At 44.3% G+C, this 18,253-nt stretch overlaps 1 protein-coding gene across 1 annotated transcript; it reads left to right on the top strand.

Moving 5' to 3' along the window:
• Positions 1-1,205: 1,205 nt before the first annotated feature.
• CstF50 (cleavage stimulation factor subunit 1 Cst50) lies at positions 1,206-16,755 on the top strand. The gene is made up of 13 exons (XM_089574950.1): positions 1,206-1,457; positions 2,343-2,470; positions 4,264-4,341; positions 5,864-5,956; positions 7,049-7,089; positions 7,601-7,723; positions 7,821-7,943; positions 8,216-8,291; positions 8,607-8,686; positions 12,082-12,237; positions 13,791-13,935; positions 15,554-15,634; positions 16,509-16,755. The coding sequence occupies exons 1-13, from the start codon at positions 1,399-1,401 to the stop codon at positions 16,622-16,624; spliced, it is 1,299 nt and encodes a 432-aa protein (XP_089431076.1). The 5' UTR covers positions 1,206-1,398; the 3' UTR covers positions 16,625-16,755.
• Positions 16,756-18,253: the final 1,498 nt, after the last annotated feature.

The raw sequence follows: 18,253 nt of genomic DNA, 5'->3' as shown, positions 1-18,253 counted from the left end.
TAGAGAGGCTTACTGCTAGTGGCTATCCGCTTCACGTGCTTTCTTCTGTGGCCGAAGTTTTGTTGAAGAAACTGAAATGCTCCGCCAGTTCTGAACGTCAAACAAGTAAGCGAGTAGCAGCCATTCCCTATATCCACAAGATATCACATAATTTGAAAAGTGTTGGTAAAAGAGTCGGAGTGGATGTTGTTTTTTCGGCCCCCGTTAAGTTATCTAGCTTGTGTACGCGTGTCAACAACCCAGGGAAAACTTCCCCCGATTGCCCCAAAAACCATGAATGCAAATTTGTGAAGTGTCAAAAAAATGTCGTGTATTCCATTCCTCTCACTTGTAATAGGTTTTATATTGGCCAGACTGGACAGTGCTTAAATGATAGGCTCAGGCAGCACCGCAACAATGTAGATAACAAAGAGTCTCGTAACCTTAGCACGCATTGCCGTGAATGTGATTGCACCCCACAGTTTAATTTTTGCCGAGTTGTTGCTAGGAACAAAGACCAGCTTTGCCGGGAAATTATCGAGGCTTCGAATATCAAGAAGTATGGTGATACATGTGTAAGTGCTGCATCAGTGTCTTTATCACAAAAAGAACTTCGCTTCCTGAATCGCACTTCTTAGTTTGTGTTTGCTTGCAGGGATCCTGGTGCATGAATTGCTCTATGCGTGGTTTTCTATTTTGGTGCCTGAATGTATTTATACGCGCAGCGTGCAAATAAATGTCAGTTGCTAGTTCAGCGCTGTGTTGTCCTTTTCCTCCTTTCCTCTGCTCTCTTTTTTTGGCCTTCGGCCTTGCGCTGTTTCAATCATATCATGTTCTAATGGTTTTTCCCGTCTGTAGTCCCATAAGTCATGCTGACAGCTTTTCTGTTTCTATATGTCAGTGTGTGGAAAAAAAAAAAAGAAAGCAACAAACGAGAAAAAACGCTTCAGATTCAGCAACGCGACAAATGAGCGCGCTTACGAACACGTGGCGCCATCCAATACGCAAAATTTGCAACAAGTTACGAATTACAAAATGAATATTGTATTTAACAAACTAAGTAGAAAATAAAGCGTGTATTGTCACAAAAAAATGCTGTTCATTTGTAATGAATATTTAATGACGGACTAGTTTGTGTGCCCAAATTTACAAATTTGGTTGCCAGCGCTCTAACGGAGAGAACCGTAATCTGTCGAATACCGCCTGTGCAGTGCTGGCTGCTTCTGCTAGGGCTGCATGTTTTTAGCAGGGTCGCCGTGGTTTCTGCCCGCAAGCATCGAAAAGTTGGCGGCGTCGCGTGGCGATTTGGATTGTGCTTGAGTGATTTGTCAAAAAAAAAACTGAACTCGCTGACGAGTCGAAGCGTATTTTGTGGGTGTAGAGTGCTGTGTTTTTGTAGGAGGGTTTGTCAAGCTCAACATGCTGAATAGCACACCTAACATCAAGGACCGGGAGGCACTCTACCGGCTCATTATTAGGTAAGCACTCCATTTACCGAGGCAAATTGATCACGAGAATGTGGGTTCACTAATTTGTCTTTTCGTCGTTGACGTCGGCACCGCAGTTTGATGAAGTTGGATACACTAACTAGACAAAAATTCCTTAACCGGAAACACTACGGATCCCAGAACGGCACGCATTTTGAAAGGAGCATAGCGCCAAGTACGCGCCGGCATGCTGTGGGCGCGCGTTTATAAAGTGTAAAGTTTTCCTGGTTTTGTTGTTATTTGGTTTAATCGAATAGTCCAGATAACTTAACACAGCATTGCGCATGTGACCGCAGGCAGTGCCGTGCTCTGGCAAACAGGTGACGGAAGCTCTTCAAACATTTCACTAAGGGCACTGTATTCGCACGTTAAGGGCCCTGTAATGTTCATGCTAACTACAAGTGCAACACGCGATAATTGACATTTATTACTTAGATAACGGAACGGAAAGGAGGGATTACTATCAGTAAATAACTGCGTGTATGATAGCAATGAAGCTCACACAGAACTCGATTTTCAGACGTCACCCTTTGTATCGCACCCATCTATTATGAACTTGGCACCTGTGCGAAGCAAATTATGCACGTGTAACTGCTCTGGTGCGCATCACATATAGTCAAGTAATATGCCAGTCAAAAACAAGCTATCAGAACTTCCAAAAGCACTGCTGGAACCAACTGGAAGTCCAGTTATATTCTGCAGGGTCTTAACGATTCCTTTCGTATTTTTGGGAGCTCTACCTGGCTTCTTTTGACTGGGTGTTGTGTTTTTTCACACTCACTCGCACCACTGTTGGCCATTTGGCCACTACCATCAGCTCTCCGCCATGGTGTTTGTATTTTCTTGGTGTTTGTATTTTCTTGGTGCTCTTTGCAGCCAGCTATTCTACGATGGCCACCAGACACTGGCAGTCAGCTTGTCCAACATGGTCAAGGCACACCCCGCTTGCCCACCGTCAGACAGGTTGCTCAACATTGTCAGCGCAGGCCTGCGAGCTGAACTAGGTGTGTGTGCCTGCTCGAGTGTGTTCAATGTTGTGTTCATAACTCTTGTTTAAAGGGACACTGAGGAGAAATTGAAGTTGACTTGCATCGACAGAATACCAGCTCCTGATTACAAAAATGCCATTCTTACTGACAACAAAGCTCTCGTAACGTAGAAAAGAGCAAGAACCAAAATACAGGTATTACCGCCACAGGCCAAACTCACAAGTACAAGCTTCATGACGTCATAGGACAAAACGGTGTTGCTAGAACCAATAGTTCTAGCAACACTAGGACACGAGAAGCCACGAATCACTGAGGCGCAGCAAATGTATGTGCAATGTGCAAATCTTCTTGACGTCGCCAGATGGCGCCACGTACCCGACAGCTACGCGCGCTCCTGCAGCGCTGGGACAAATCAGCGCCTGCTCACAGCGGCATGCAGGCTCCCGGTATTCCGCTAACGGTAACAAGGTACACGGTATGCTAAAGGTGTCTATTTGCGAGAACTTCGTTGACAACTTCGAGAACGGGATCCATCGTAACGCTGGCAAACTCTGGTGCAAACGTAAACGAAGCGACGGCCGCAATAGCCGATAGATGCCTTCAACGTGCGGCCGGCGGTAGCTTTCTTTTCGGCTGCTGCTGGGCCATACTGCTGGCAGCCAGAAATCACGGAGTCTGCGTTACGTCATGTGCACGTCATGTTTCACGTCACTTAGTCCTGTGTCGTCATAGGAGAATCCCAAGTTTGAATCAGAGCGGCGGGAAAAACGTTTTCAACTTCGAATCCAAATTTCTTAGAAATAAAGGCATCTTTCGCTGCCGGCCAAGCGGCAACAAAGCCACGAAATGCCGAACTATTGGATTTTGCTATAAAAAAAATATGAATAGAGCTCTCCTCAGTGTCCCTTTAATAAGTACTCAGGACAGCACAAGAAACAATGTGGACAGGTTAGACAATGCACGAGGCTGACTTGCAGCTGTTTGTTCTCCCCACAGGTGCTGATTTTTCTGCTCTTTTGCACCTATGCCTCATATAGTGACTAGTCTGCACATACATTTTTTTTTTCTGTTCCTCATTGCACTCGCCTCTTCTTTAGTGCCTTTTCCATTCACCTCACATTGAAGCGCTATACTCTTGTCTATATTCTGTGAAGGAGGTGTATGGCTGATAACTTGGTGCTTACTTTGTTGACATTTTCCTTGACATAAATTTTCTCAAAATGCTTTGTCAGCCCTGTCCTCGTTTGAAATTTTATGCTCATTGTTTTCTGAAAGTAGAAGTGCGTGACAAACTATTCAGTTTGGTTATGGGTAGATGCTATTGATTTCATGGTACCAGTCGAAATGCAGCCAAAAGCCTGCAGAAGCAAAACAGCTTTGAAAAACGCGCTTTAAAGTATGCATGGCTCAGGTTCTGCTTTTTGCTTAGTTTAGTTTTAGTTTTATGGGGTTTAACGTCCCAAAGCGACTAAGGCTATGAGAGACGCCGTAGTGGAGGGCTCCGGAAATTTCGACCACCTGGGGTTCTTTAACGTGCACTGACATCGCACAGTACACGGGCCTCGAATTTCTCCTCCAAAGAAATTCAACCGCCGCGGCCGGGATCGAACCCGCGTCTTTCGGGCCAGCAGCCGAGCACCATAGCCACTGAGCCACCGCGGCGGCTTTTTGCATTATTATACTGCTATGTGAGGGATGTATGTAGGCTCATATTGTTTCGAGCAAAATTTTGGTTGATTTGTGCTGAAAAGTGTTTACTTTTGGACCCTCACAAGTCATCATTCGTTGTTTCTTTGTCATTTTGCCAGAGTCAAAGGGCAGCAAGGTTACAAATATAGATCAGCCATACATGGGACCCGGAATCGACCTGGAGTATGAAACTGAGGGTATGCCTTTTATTCTGGTCATCACATGCCCCCCCCTGTTGCAGCACGAAGCACCACCATTTTGTATTTTTCAACCACTTAGCAGAGTTATTATTATTTTTAGAGTGCAGCTCTCAAGTGCCCGTTTGGGGTTGAGCCGCATCGCTGCCATCGGTGTAATGGAGCCAAACCATAAATAAATAAAAACAAACATTTATGCGATTGGGATTCGAGCCCATGGTGCCGTGAACAGATCAGCTTTGCTGGCCACTGCACTATCGCCAGAACCAATCACACCTCGTGTTAAACTGCAACACAATCTCACACTGTGCATTGCACGTCGTCTTCTTCATCAACTGATACTACTGTCGAACTGATGTCGCCAGATGTGCCGACGACCCAGCAAAGCAAAACAATGAGCCTACAAAGCCTGTGACACCAACAGAGCTCAAATTTTGCTTTGGGAGTATCATAATCGTCCTTAAAATTTTTTTATTTGAGGCGGGGATGATGCGTGAGCTTTGGGTTGGGACAGCTTTCCAGAATTTAAAAAAAAATGTTTTGGCCCCTGGCAGTATGTATTGATTTTTTCCAAGTACCCTAATGTCGTATTGATTGTTTTTGGCATGTTGACTTTAGCCTAATTGTCCAATAAATTTGTGGATAATTGGTGCACCAGCATTGCCTGTGCTGCTAATATGAACTATTGAAATAATATAGAAAGAATATGCAGCTGCACTAATTGTGTTCTGAAGTAAATGTGTTTTGTGTGATGTCATGGCCTTCGAACAGTGCTTTTGCTTAGATGTGGGCAATAGTAATTTCACTTGCTGGCTCAAGGTTCATGTGCCTGTTTCTTATTGCCTTCCGTAATGTTCCCAGAGAAGACAAGTCTCCTTGTTAAAACGTTGGAAAGCTTCCTGAGGTTTCCCCTTCGCTTGTTCACTTTGTGTTTTAGTGATCATGTGATCATGTGAATGCTGTTGGTCATGTGAATGCTGTTGGTGGAAGTTATTGGATAGAAAAGCAGGGACTCTGACTAAATGTCCAAATTAAAATGTAAAACGCTTTTGAGCTTCTGTTCTGTGAAGAAGCCTTGTTCACTAAACTTTTTCATGAATTTACCACCTGACTTGACGAGATGTTGCCAAGCCTTAGGTTCCGACAAAGTTAATCAGAGTGGCATTTTGCCATTCAGCAGTGCGAATGAAAAGGAGTACAATTCGATTAAGAAAACATTCGTAATAATGAACTCACTTGCCCGCGAGGTCATGCAGCTACATTTAATTCCTAGTTCGTTTGTAACCTGTTTCTCATGAAAGTGAGTGATAGCTGACACACTGGAAAATATCATGTGCAAATTAAGTACGTCATGAAACAAGCAAGTGAGCTTACGTTTGTGTGTGTGTGTTTGTGTGTGTGTGCGCGTGCATGCACATGCACATGTGCGTGCACATGTGTATGCACGCAAGCACATGCGTGCATGTTTTTTTTAACAAATTGATTATTTATTTTTACAACACCATTCTGTTCTTTATTCCAGCTGCCTCCCTTGCACCTGAGCCTGCGTTATACGAAACCTGTTATGTTACATCACACAAGGCACAGTGCAGAGCAGGAACATTCAGCAGAGACGGTATGCAATGGTCTTAATTAATCTTCGTCCGTTTTTTGAAAGAGGTCAGTTGATAACTTGTCTGCAGTGATTTCCTTACACACTCTCTGGGGAGGTGGGCACGCCTCCCTGCTTTTCTGAAGACACCCTTTTAATTTTAACAACTTAATTTTTTATTGCGAAAGCAATACTGCTTGCACTTCTCTGCCTTCGATGGTCGTGGCGCCTCCTTACACAGCGGCGCGTCACGTGAACGCGTGACATGACGACAGACCGAGAGACGGAGCCCCGGCTCGCGCCATCAATGGCGGAGGTACAGCCTTACACGCCAGCTGCGCTGCTGCCGAGAGAGGGCGCTCGCTAGAGCGGTATAAAGTATAAAACGGGGGGGGGGGGGGGGGGGGGGGGGGGGGGGTGCTGCAGCTGCGCTCCTCTCAGTGCGCTATGTCGGATGATGTGTACAAGGCGAGACTGGAACGATCTGCTGCGGCCAAGCGACGGCGCCAAACAGACGAAGAACGGGAAGAACAGCTAGCTAAACAACGTGCTATGCAGCAGCCTGGCGAGCGCGCCGGTCAACATCGCTTGATGCGGGTGCATCTACAAGTGCAGGCCAAGTTTAATGAGTGGTGTTTATCTTTCCTCATATCTTTCAACTCTCTTCTATCTGCACGTGGCAGCGGTGGTCTTTCGGCTAGAGCCAGTAGGCAGGCCCGTGCACTTTCCTTTTCATCCTTCTCTCAGTCGCAACCAACCAACCGTCGGCGCAGAGCGGCGGTAGACACGGCGAATGCGGGCTGAAGAAACGGATGATGTTGCTTTCGCAATTTCCGGGCTTAACCAAGCTGAGCCTCTGCCATTTTTTTTTACACACAATTGGAAATTTTTGTCATCTTTCTCATGAGTGTTGGAGTCGTAATGTTGCTAGCCCTATGCGATGCATTCACAGAAAAAAAAAAAAAATGACGACTGCTTCTACCCTCAACAACCTCCCTCCCCTCCCTTAGAAATTTGGACACACCCTTAATTTTAGTTCCTGGGTAAACCTGTGCCTCTCTATATGCTCTGTCAGAGTTGCCATAACTGCAGTTGTTTTTTTCTTTGCTTTCCTAGGCCAGCTTGTTGCGACAGGTTCGGCTGATGCTTCAATCAAGGTGAGTTCCATTTATATCTTCCCCTGAACTGCAAGAGCTCTGGTAATAATGTTTGTGGTGTTAATTTTAACTGTGTTAGTGGTGGCAAGAGTTGGACCGTGTTGTTAATGAGTAGCTAATCAAAAGCGATTACTTCTATTGAGCATTTTCGCATATCTTGCGCAGATCTGTATGTCCTACATCTACCCTTCTGCCTTTTAAAAGGGTTTAAGAGTGCATTGGCCAGAGGTTATGAAAAGAATTTTCTTTAAACTGTATGGTTGCACCTTGAGTAACATAAATCAACTCCTCAGAAGCATAGTTCAGCGCACTGATTTGTTGAACATTTTTTTTTATTAAGCTTGCACTAGTCACATTTCTGGTTGGGAGAGCCTTTTTCTGTACTATCATGAGGATCATAACGATGGATCATTAGCGGGAGGTGTTAGCTGCAAGGAATGGATTTAACAGCAGCGAGGCTGGCACCTAAATCTACAGTAATGTTTGACTGTTTTGCCCTCGTCCCACACAGATCCTGGATGTGGACCGCATGCTGGCAAAAAGTGCCATGCCACCTGAAGTGGCTGCACAGGAGTCTGCCCAGCAGAACATGGAGACACATCCTGTCATTCGCACCCTTTACGACCACATTGAGGTGAGGCTCCTCCTGATGCTTCATTTGCACCATCTGTGCTGCCATCATCCATGTTGCGGACCATCTTCAGAACTGAACATGATTTGTTAAATTTCAGGAAGTGACGTGCCTCGAATTCCACCCACGAGAACAAATCTTGGCGTCTGGTAGCAGGGACTACACAGTCAAGTTCTTTGACTACTCAAAGCCATCTGTGAAGCGGGCCTTCAAGACAATTCATGCAAGTTCCTTTTCATCCTGTGGGCGTCTACTGTAGTCATACACCGACTGGGACTACTCCTGACACGTCTAATGTACTGTGTGATGCTGGTGTGTGTTGAGCCTGGTCAAGTGATTGATACCGATCTGTCGCCCTCCTCTGTGGTGTCTTTTGCAGTCCTGGTGTAGCTTTGTGATCTTAAACCCCATGGACGTACTAAGTAGTTAGACTCGGCCACATGGTAAAGTAGTACTGCAAGCTGAATTTGTTTCACAATTGTTTCAAACCCACAGGAGGCGGAGATGGTGCGAACCTTGGCATTCCACCCATCTGGTGATTTTGTGCTGGTGGGAACCCAGCACCCCACAAGTAAGCCTTGCTCCCCTTGTTGTTCAATAGCAGTATTGTATTTTGCTGTTTTTCTTGAGCTGCAGCGCCAAGTCTGTGTCTACGCTTTATCTGATCTTTGCAAGTCCTTGTACTATTTATGCATACGACTACAGTTGTGCCAGTTCTTTCTGCCTGCAGTGCAAGAATAACTGCTGGCTTGATAGGTGTTTTGGGACAAGTTGTTGTGTGAATGCTTTACTGTGGTATTTGGGTATTGGTCTTAGTGTTGGATCGAAGAGCAAATATAATGAATTTACTGTGCCGGTTCTTTCTCTTTTGTGCTTTGTGGTCCAGTACGCCTCTATGATGCCAACACTGCCCAGTGTTTTGTGTCAAGCGTGCCTTCAGATCAGCACAAGGGTCCGATAAATGCGGTAAGCTGGCCACAATGTTCCTGATGCTGAACATTAATTTCTAGTCTGTATATGCATGTATGTGTATCTGAGAGAGAGAGATAGAGGGAGGGAGAGTTGGATTCATGTTCCCATGCATCAGTATCTTATTATGCAGCTCATATGATTTTTGTATGTAGTGCCCTTTGATTGTTGTTGCTTTCATGGTTAAGGTATGAGGCCACTTTTCTAGAAAATATTTTAATAGGAGGTAAAAAGAGATAATTAGTTGTCTGTCTTAAGAGGGACGCTGTTTATCCTAGTCAAAATGTTAAAAGAGATGAAAAATAACATATTTCATTTCTTGAAGATACACTAATGTACATCTGACGCCAGCAGTCAGTTTTAATTTAGTTCATCGCAGGTCAAGCCACCGCGGTGGCTCAGCGGTTATGGTGCTCGGCTGCTGACCCAAAAGATGCGGGTTCGATCCCGGCCGCGGCGGCTAGAATTTCTTTGGAGGAGAAATTCTAGAGGCCCGTGTACTTTTCGATGTCAGTGCACGTTAAAGAACCCCAGGTGGTCGAAATTTCCAGAGCCCTCCACTACGGCGTCTCTCATAGCCTTAGTCGCTTTGGGACATTAAACCCCATAAACCAAACCATAAACCAAATCATCGCAGGTCATTGTAAAGACGGGAGCTGTGCTATGAACCAAAATAATGGTTTGGTTTTATTGGGTTTAATATCCCAAAGCAACTCTGGCTATAAGGGACTCTGTAGTTAAGGGCTCCAGATAGTTTTGGCCACCTGGGCTTCTTTAATGTGCACTGACATAGCACAATACACGGGCCTCTAGCATTTCGCCTACATTGAAATGCAATTGTGTGGCTGGGTTCGAACTGGCATCTTTCATGTTAGCAGTCGAGCACCATAACCACTGAGCCATCACGGTGGATGAAACAAAATAATTACCATAGAGTCAATTTTCATTGTGTAGTAGTGGAATGACAGAAACAGTGGTTTTCTTATAGTGCATCTTTTGAGAAAAAATGCAGCAGTAAAAAAACGAAGTGCACTTTTTTACTTATCTTGGTTCATTGCACAGCTAAATGTATCAGAAAAAAATGTACAAAGTTTCAACAGAAAATCTTGTGGAGGGATAAAGTTAGGATTGCTCGCATAAGAAGGAATGGCAAAATATGAGTTTCGAGAAAAATAATAAAGAAGATTAGCAATAACAACAGTTGCCATAAACGAATGTAGAGAATGGGTAAAATCCACCATATTTGTAGCTCAGCTTTTCCTAAGTCGTGCTTTTCCTTGATTTTGGTAATGTGGCCGTGCACTATTTTTTCTTGTGCTTTTTTCGGCATCAGTAGATCGCAAAGTTTTCCACATACGCTTTTGTTCACCTGTCAGGCAAACTTTTTGTGTGAGGACCAGGTTTGGTGCCAGTGTGTTTCGAACCGTCTAGCGTACCTACCTCTGTTACCATCGCTGAAATGACGCATGACATCGTACAGTATTGTGCATATTTATCGTGAAGACTTTTTAAAATTTTCCCACCTGAACTTGCTTGCTGTGAAACTGTGCACAGAGCTTAAGTATTGCGGTGGCATTATATCGTAATATGTTCTGCGACTGTATTTACCTAGTTCAGCCATGCTTGATGCAAACCCGTAATTGTCCCTGCCTGAATAAGAAACCGAAAGCCGCCAACATGGGGCTTTTGCCGAAGCACAGTTGTGGTGGCGCCATCTGTTCTCTGCAGAGGAAAGTGCCACAACGCGAAAGGCACAGAGGCGAGCATTGCAAAGTGTGTTGGTTTTTTGATGACGCCACCACTGCTTTGTGGCGGTAACCTGGTGCTGGCAGCTGTCAGTTCATCGATCTCGGCGCATTGTCACCTCAAATGAGCTAGCGGTTGAGGCAGGAAAATTTTTAAGTCCACGATAGAGGTGCACAATACTCTACAAACCTCAGCATTGGTGTCTTGACATAACCATCCGATGTGTTCCAAACATCTTCCGTCACTTTTGTGTGCATTTTAGTTAAGAAATACAAACAAAAGTAGGCATAGATTGTAAGAAACAGTTATTATATAAGTCTAAGTTTAAAAAGTAGTAAGAAAAATTTACTAGCACTGAAAAAATGAGGTTTTTACTTGGCTTCAAAAACTTTTAGTTTAGGTTTTGCTAGGTGCTCAGGGGGTTATGACTGCCTGTATTTCTGTAACTGTGTTAGTTAGGAACAATTTTTGTTGCAGCTCATTCAGCAATGAATCGGTACTTTGATGAAACAGAATTTTAAGAATTGGATTCTGTCAAAAATGTTATGTTAAATTTTAAAAGTGACCTCATGCATTAAAGGAAAGTTGTTTGCTATGACGATGCATTGGGTCATCTTGCAAAAGATCAGGTGGAGAAAGAGTGAGTTATAAGGGGTGCACAGTGTGGAATGTACCAGACACGAGAACCTGCTCTGTGCATAACAATAGATTGCTAGAATGTGACATATGTCACCATTTTGCAAGAGAGTAACGTGACAGTTGGCAGGGCACTCACTCCTGCATTTGTGCCTTTCATTTCATTTCATTTCATTTATTTTACCCTCAGGGCTTTCGCATTACAGAGGGGGTGGGACAGTGAAGAAAACGATACATAGATCAAAAACAGGGCTATATATACGAACAATATTGAAAGATCCTAGAGACAGAGGACGAAAACATTGAGAACAAAAGTACAGGAGTAAAAAGAAATAAATAAAAGGATTACAAAAAAAGAAACCTTATGTAGTCTATATATGAGTAAACAACATATCACAATTGGTCTGATTCTAACAGTGCGAGTAATTTGCTTTTAAAACGCGCAGTGTCGCTAACACAGGTGGCTGTGGGTGAAAGATTATTCCAGTCACGACATGTTTTAGGCAGGAAGGAATTAGAGCAGGTCACTGTGCGGCAGTGTGGAACAGCTACTTTTTGATTGTGGTCTATGCGAGGCGAGATGAAAGATGGTGCCTTTACACAGATGGCTTTCAGGCAAGGATTGTGATAGTAAATTTGATGGAAGAGGCAAATGCGTGAAAGCTTACGGCGAGTGGAGAGTAAGGGGAGTTTAAGATTAGATTTCATTTTTGTTACACTGGCAGTGCGATGGAAGTTTCCAACGATGAAATGGACGCTTCGATTCTGCACGGCCTCGAGTTCATTTGTTAGTGTGATGGTGTCAGGATCCCAAATTGAACATGCGTACTCTAGTTGCGGACGAATGAGTGTAGTATACAGTAGCATTTTCAATGAAGGTGGAGAGGATGAAAAATTCCTGCGGACGTACCCTAGCATGCGGTTAGCCTTTGAAGTAATGAACCTGATATGAGCTTTCCAAGAAAGGTTAGAACAAACATTAACGCCATTGTTCTCACCTGTGGGAGCAGATCCGCTACAACAACTCCGGAAAGTTGTACGTGACGGCATCCAAAGATGGTGACCTGAAGCTTTGGGATGGTGTGAGCAACAAGTGCATTTGCACGTTTCCCCAAGCGCACGATGGCAATGAAGTCTGCTCTGTGGTCTTCTCTCGCAACGGGAAAGTGAGTAATCATTCCCCACTTTTCATGCTACAGTACCGTGTTTACTCGATTCTAACGCACCCTCGCTTGTTAGGCGCATCCGTTTTTTGCGCTTAGAAAAAAAAGTGCAATGGCTTTGGTCGTAACGCACGCCAGATTTTCATTCTTTGGTAAAGAAATTAATCCTTTCACTTGGAACACCTGACCTTTTTTTGTAAAAAAGGTGTGCTTTAGAGTCGAGTAAATATGGTATTCGCTGTGTATTCTAATGCATTCTAGTTGAGGACTGACATTTCTCACTCCATTTACAGATAGTCTCTGCTGTGTGTTTAATCCTGTAATCTTAATCCTTTAATACTTGGCGTATCATGTACAGTAGAGATAAGAGAAATGACGCTACTCGCTTTATTTGTGTTTTGAATGATTAACAGCTTCTCACAGCATTGCACAAACATTATGAAAGCATAGTGGAAGTGTCACTGTCCAAGATGCAAAAAGTCAAGATGCCTCACTGCAAGCACTAACCCTATTGCCAGAACATGAAAAATTTAAATGGTCATACTGTTGCATCAGTATGGGATGGAGTCATTGTTATCAGTGCTGATTTATTTATATTATGTGTGCAGCCGAGTTCAATCCCAACCGGGGTGGTCAAATTTCTATGGAGGCGACATTCTAGAGGCCCGTGCACTGTGCGATGTCGGTGCACGTGAAAGAACCCCAAGTGGTCGTAATTTCCGGAGCCCTTCACTATGGCGTCCCTCATAGCCTGTGTCTCTTTGGGATGTTAAACCCATATAAACCCAAAATTCAGAAATTTGATCATTCTATCTTCAGCTATTGCATTTTTCCTTGTAAATCTGCTAGTTCTTTCATGTTTCTGCAGTGTAGGAGACCAGGGGCTATGAAATGCTGGAACTTCACAACTTTTACTCCATGCCTTCATTGCTTGGATGTTACAGGGTTAAACTGTGTCTTTTAAATTGAGCATGGTGCTGTCACGAAAGGATGAAACACAAACAGTGCATTGTGAAGAGAATGTAAAGATTGGAAGGTTTTAGTTTAATAGTGGTTGTGATAGTTCTCGCTCACAAAAAGTGCTCATCACAAGTCATATGTGCCAAGTTTGTCTTCAGTTTTGAAGACGGACTCGTCAGTTTGTTGTTACTGCTATGAAGACATATAGTGCTGGTTTTTGGCCCTCATAGCACAAAATCTTCTGGTTTCTGCTTTCACGGCTGAATTTTCCTGTTTGTTTCTAATTTTTATGCGGTATTGCATCTTCCCTCTTCTATTTAATTGACTTGCTTATGCTGAAAGCTAGCATCCTTGTGAGGACCTCAGAGGACACATACAGTAATAGGCCCTTCATGTCTCATGGTGAGTGTGTGACTAGGGGCTACATACAGCTAGAATCAAAATCTTCTGACATACAAAAAAGAAAGTTCTGATATTTTTAATGCCTGTTTCTCATTTGCTTATTTGATGTTTTGTTTCATTGTTGCTTGCCTCAAGTACAGGCTTGCACAGCTTTTCATTTGTGTTATTCCGGCAACACCGGCCATTTCTTGCAGTATGTCCTGTCAAGTGGCAAGGACTCCATTGTGAAGCTCTGGGAGCTGTCTATGTCTCGGTGCCTCATTGCATACACAGGAGCCGGAGCTACAGGCAAGCAAGTCCACAGGGCACAGGGCATCTTCAACCACACTGAGGACTACGGTAAGTCACATGGTTCTTACCAGAGGTTGTGTGCGGTGCTTCACGAGACTGTCTGTAAAATGTGCAGCTGCTACGTTCGTTATACTTTTAAAACTGAAACAGGCACCTGGAGAAGCAGTGAAGCCAATGACAGGTTTTTCCAAAAATTGATGTTATAATGCATTAGGCAGTTCACAAGACAAAAACATGTGCTTGGTAGTGTATGCAGTGTTCATGCTTTCAAGTGGATTGTGCATGATTGTCTACCTTAAACATTTTCAGACGCTGTATTCTATTGCACTGGTGTTAGTGCCCAGATAAGCAGTAAGATGCGATAGCTAATATGGGATGACCTAGGCTGGCTAGAATGAGCCATATCACTGGGTAGCTGTGTCGAGTTATTTGAAGTGTGATGGTGCCTAGCCTAAGTAAGCCTTTTGGTTACTGTGTTGAAAAGTAATGGCCTATAACAGAGTGCTTGTATTGATAGGCCTTAGAGTGTAGCGGAACACAGTTGGCACAAATTTAGAGGGAACAGCCCACACGCTGCATCTGCATAGATTGTTTCTGCTTCCTCATTATGCCACTCAGCGTTTCCACAAACTGGCCTGTCCCTGTGTGCTTTTGGAGAAAAAAAGAGCTCCTTTACAGGCTTGCATTATTGACAGACTAATTTAGGATGATTGCTCTCCTTGCTCACGGCCCAAATTATTAATGCGAAAGCATTACTAGTCCTATTACAAGAAAAGCTGGCGGCATGTGTGTGTGTTTACTCGCAGATGGTACAGAAAATCCCGGTGATGGCAAGGAAAAACGGTGACATTATCAAGTGGTCGTATGACACGCAGCATGCTGAGCACCTCCACTTTTGACAATCCTGTACATGTGGTTCTCTATATATTACTCGCCACTGGCCAGCCTCTATGTGGTGCCAGTTTTCCCGACATTCATACCAAAATTGTGATGCAGCTGTTTGTTGTATAGCATTCTGGGTGGTGTCATACGAATTATCATTGCATATAGCTTGCATGTGCTGGTCAAGTTGGAGGCTCGCTTGTGACAGGAATTCAAACCCACGACACATGTACCTTCAACTGTATGCCTTCCCAGGGTTTCGAATCAAAATTGTGATGCTGCTTTTCATTGTACAGCGTTCCGGGTGGTGTCATGCATGCATTTATGTGAACCATAGAACTTTAGTGCCATGCATGTACCATCAGGGGCAAAAGTAACAGACCCCCTGTCCAAGTTCTGATCCATACCACTCTGCGTAGGGTCGTCACCTGACAAAGCACTTCTGGTGTCGAAACTGGCCCACTGCACCGGTCTCAACATCTGAAGTGTTTTGTCAGGTGGCGCCCCCATGCAGAGTGGTATGGATCGGAACTTGGTAGGGGGTCTGTTACTTTTGCCCCTGATACTACAAACATTGTGCATAAACAATGCAAACAGGAACAGTAATGCTTTCACATTTCTTTTTGTTATAGCTTGTGGAGGCTTCCGTTATGGAGGTTTATTTTGCCATTTGCGCGATGCCTTGCCAAGAGGGTCTAGGATCATGCAGTCATATGCCACATTTCTTGATAAGTCGAGGCCAGCAGTATGTGCTTGTACAGATATTTGTTCACTCCTTATGCAGTTCTCTTTCCTGATGAAAAGACAACCAGTCTGTGCAGCTGGGATTCTAGAAATGCTGAGCGACAGCGGCTCCTTTCACTGGGTAAGACACCACTCATTGCTCGGGACAGGGTCACTTTTATTTTACAGGAACTGTTATCATAAGCTGTTTGCAAACTGGAGACTGTACTTGAGCCTTAGTGCAGGAATCAGTTACTAGTACAGTGAAATGGATTCAACGCCATTGAACTTGCCATTGAAGGCCATTGCGAAAACTCAACTTCTATGGATTGTAATCTTACCCTTGTTGCACTCCTTGATGTCAAGACAAACCAATGGCATGCATTTCAGCAAGTTCCCTACCTCTCCGAAAAAACTTACGCAACATATTGCATAAGTGCACAAGGACTTGTTTTACTTGAAATTAAATGATGTATTTAGAATCTGCATACAAAAATACATGTTCCCTGGAGGTTGCGTAAGTGGTGGAGAAAGTGTTCTGCATGTGCTTGCTACAGTGCAGAGGATGTGTGTTTTGACTCTGCCATACTGGCAGTGAAGAGGGGGCATCGGTGTGTGCTCTGCCCACGTGGTATACTTGACATGAACAGTACCTTATTCCATTTTGAAAGCCTAGAGATAAGAGCATGAGGCCCTACTTGTTTCTTTTGGCTGGACAGGGAGATAAAGTAATTGTTAGTGCATTAAAACCGTGGAACAGAAGGCGCCAGAGACGTATGCCGCATTCAAGCACGTAATAGTAGTGTGCACTATCGGCTAGAAGATGTCACAGTACCAGACTTGTGCAACTTCTGCAACTAGCAGAGGCACAAGGAGCACTTCACACTAGGCACTGTTCTTCACCCTCCACTGGGTGGTGACTCCTGTTAACTCGAGATTAGTGATACATTTATTAACCTGTTGCAGATTTGGAGTCTTCATGGCATCATACTTACGTTTCACTACTTTTCATGCAGGCCACAACAACACAGTTCGTCATTTGGTTCACTCACCAACGGGCCCAGCCTTTTTGACTTGCAGTGATGACTTCAGAGCTCGATTCTGGTACCGCCGTGTTGAGGCTGTTGACTGAATTTGAGGTGTTTGTTGTCACTCTAATCAACCCATGCCTTTGTCATCACAGTGTGTACTAATGGATTTCATCTCTAAGATACATGAAAAACTGCACACTGTGGGGTGTTAATAAAGTGTGTTTTCCTACTCTGCTCTGTCATGCCAGTTTTGTAGTGTAACAGAGGTATGAGTCGAAGTGAAGATAAAAATAGCATCCACGCATTCCTAAACTATTATCATAATCAGTAGCAAGGCTCAGTCCATCGCAGTAGCAAAGACCTCTCCTATTGGTTACGGCGGCTGGGCGAGTAGGTGTGCTGACTGGCAAGGAAGAAAGCGTAGTTCCACACGTCTCCATTTCATGACAACAAAAATGGCGCCACTGTCCTCCACCTATTGGTTATGTATGGACTGTCTGCTACTCATTGCGATTGCATCTAGCCTTTCGCTCACCTCAGTTTTGGCTGACAGAGTTGATGATTGTGTTGGCTATCACTAGACGCTGGGTAAAGCAGATACTGACTATTTGGCAATGAAGAGGCAAAGGTACGAGACAAGAGCTACTTTATTTTTGTCTGTGTCAGTCGGCTCTCTCACAGCGCAATTTGGTATGGGCCCAGTGCTTTGTGGTAAAAATGTAGACAAAAATCTATAAAGGCTGCTTCAAATTGGTGGTGAAGACACCTAAATTTTTGTCGCCTTTGTGCCATGGTATCCAGTTGCTTAGTAAATGTGAGTTTGCTCTTTATTAGGCTGACAAGGCATCACACTCCACGTTGCATGTGAATACCAATTTGAGAAGCAGTTCATCACATGGAACTACACGTTTGTCATTGAAAGTAATGCTTCTGGCACATCAAAATCATTTTCTACATAGCAAGCTATGTAACATGAACATTGTATGCATTGAGGCTGGATGAGCTGAGTGCTAGTGTTTTTCTGGTGCCGGCCTAAGCTCTATTCCCACGTGGCCGAGGCACCTTCACTAGCTCATTCACTGTGAAAACATAGGTGAGTCTGGCTGGCTCCAGCTTGTTCTTACCTGCAGATCAAGACTCTAGCTTAAGGCGGGGGTACCACGGCGGCCATCTTGGACAAGACGTTAGTTGAACCACCAGGGCGGCTCCACTTGTCCGTGGAAGCGAAAAAGCGCTCCTCCGAGACTGTCTGGTCCTCCTCTCTGCGTTACCTTGACCTCCTCTCCCTCGCGTTGTGGCAGAAGGAGGCGGTTAGTCACGGAGGGGGATAAACGCCATGACAATGACGACCGCGCTCGAACGTGTTTGGCACACGGGTACTGCTTCTTTCGTCCCTACCCACCCCTTGGCGGCCCTGCCATGGTGCCTGGCGATTCTTTTTTAGGAGGCACTATTTCGTATGTGACCTTTTGCGGGGCTAGTTGATGTGACATTGTGTTCAGTTGGAGTCAGCGCCCGTCCTGTCCGTCTTTCTGTGTGTTTTGTGTAGAATTTAGCGCTGTTTTTACTTTCCTGAACACGAAGTCTCTATATCTGTGACATTTACAGAAATTATATTTTGTTTCCATTTTTTCCAGAGTTGTACACGTTGTTTTATAGTTATTCTTTTCTCACGACCCTGACAAATATTTTGATGACTAGCAGCGGCAGCCACGGCAAGCAATATTACA

This window comes from Amblyomma mixtum, chromosome 2, assembly GCF_055824585.1.
Source record: "Amblyomma mixtum isolate Tamu chromosome 2, ASM5582458v1, whole genome shotgun sequence".
NCBI lineage: Eukaryota > Metazoa > Arthropoda > Arachnida > Ixodida > Ixodidae > Amblyomma > Amblyomma mixtum.
Note: the sequence above shows the minus strand (reverse complement) of the source record. Positions and strands in the feature narration are given on the sequence as shown.

What these genes read in the sequence shown, in the direction of transcription:
- CstF50 (XM_089574950.1), top strand. Translation starts at nt 1,399, where the DNA reads ATGCTGAATAGCACACCTAACATCAAGGACCGGGAGGCACTCTACCGG. An exon ending in ACAAGGGTCCGATAAATGCG is followed by an intron (nt 8,687 to 12,081) that starts GTAAGCTGGCCA and finishes CTGTGGGAGCAG; the next exon opens with ATCCGCTACAACAACTCCGG. An exon ending in TCTTCTCTCGCAACGGGAAA is followed by an intron (nt 12,238 to 13,790) that starts GTGAGTAATCAT and finishes CATTTCTTGCAG; the next exon opens with TATGTCCTGTCAAGTGGCAA.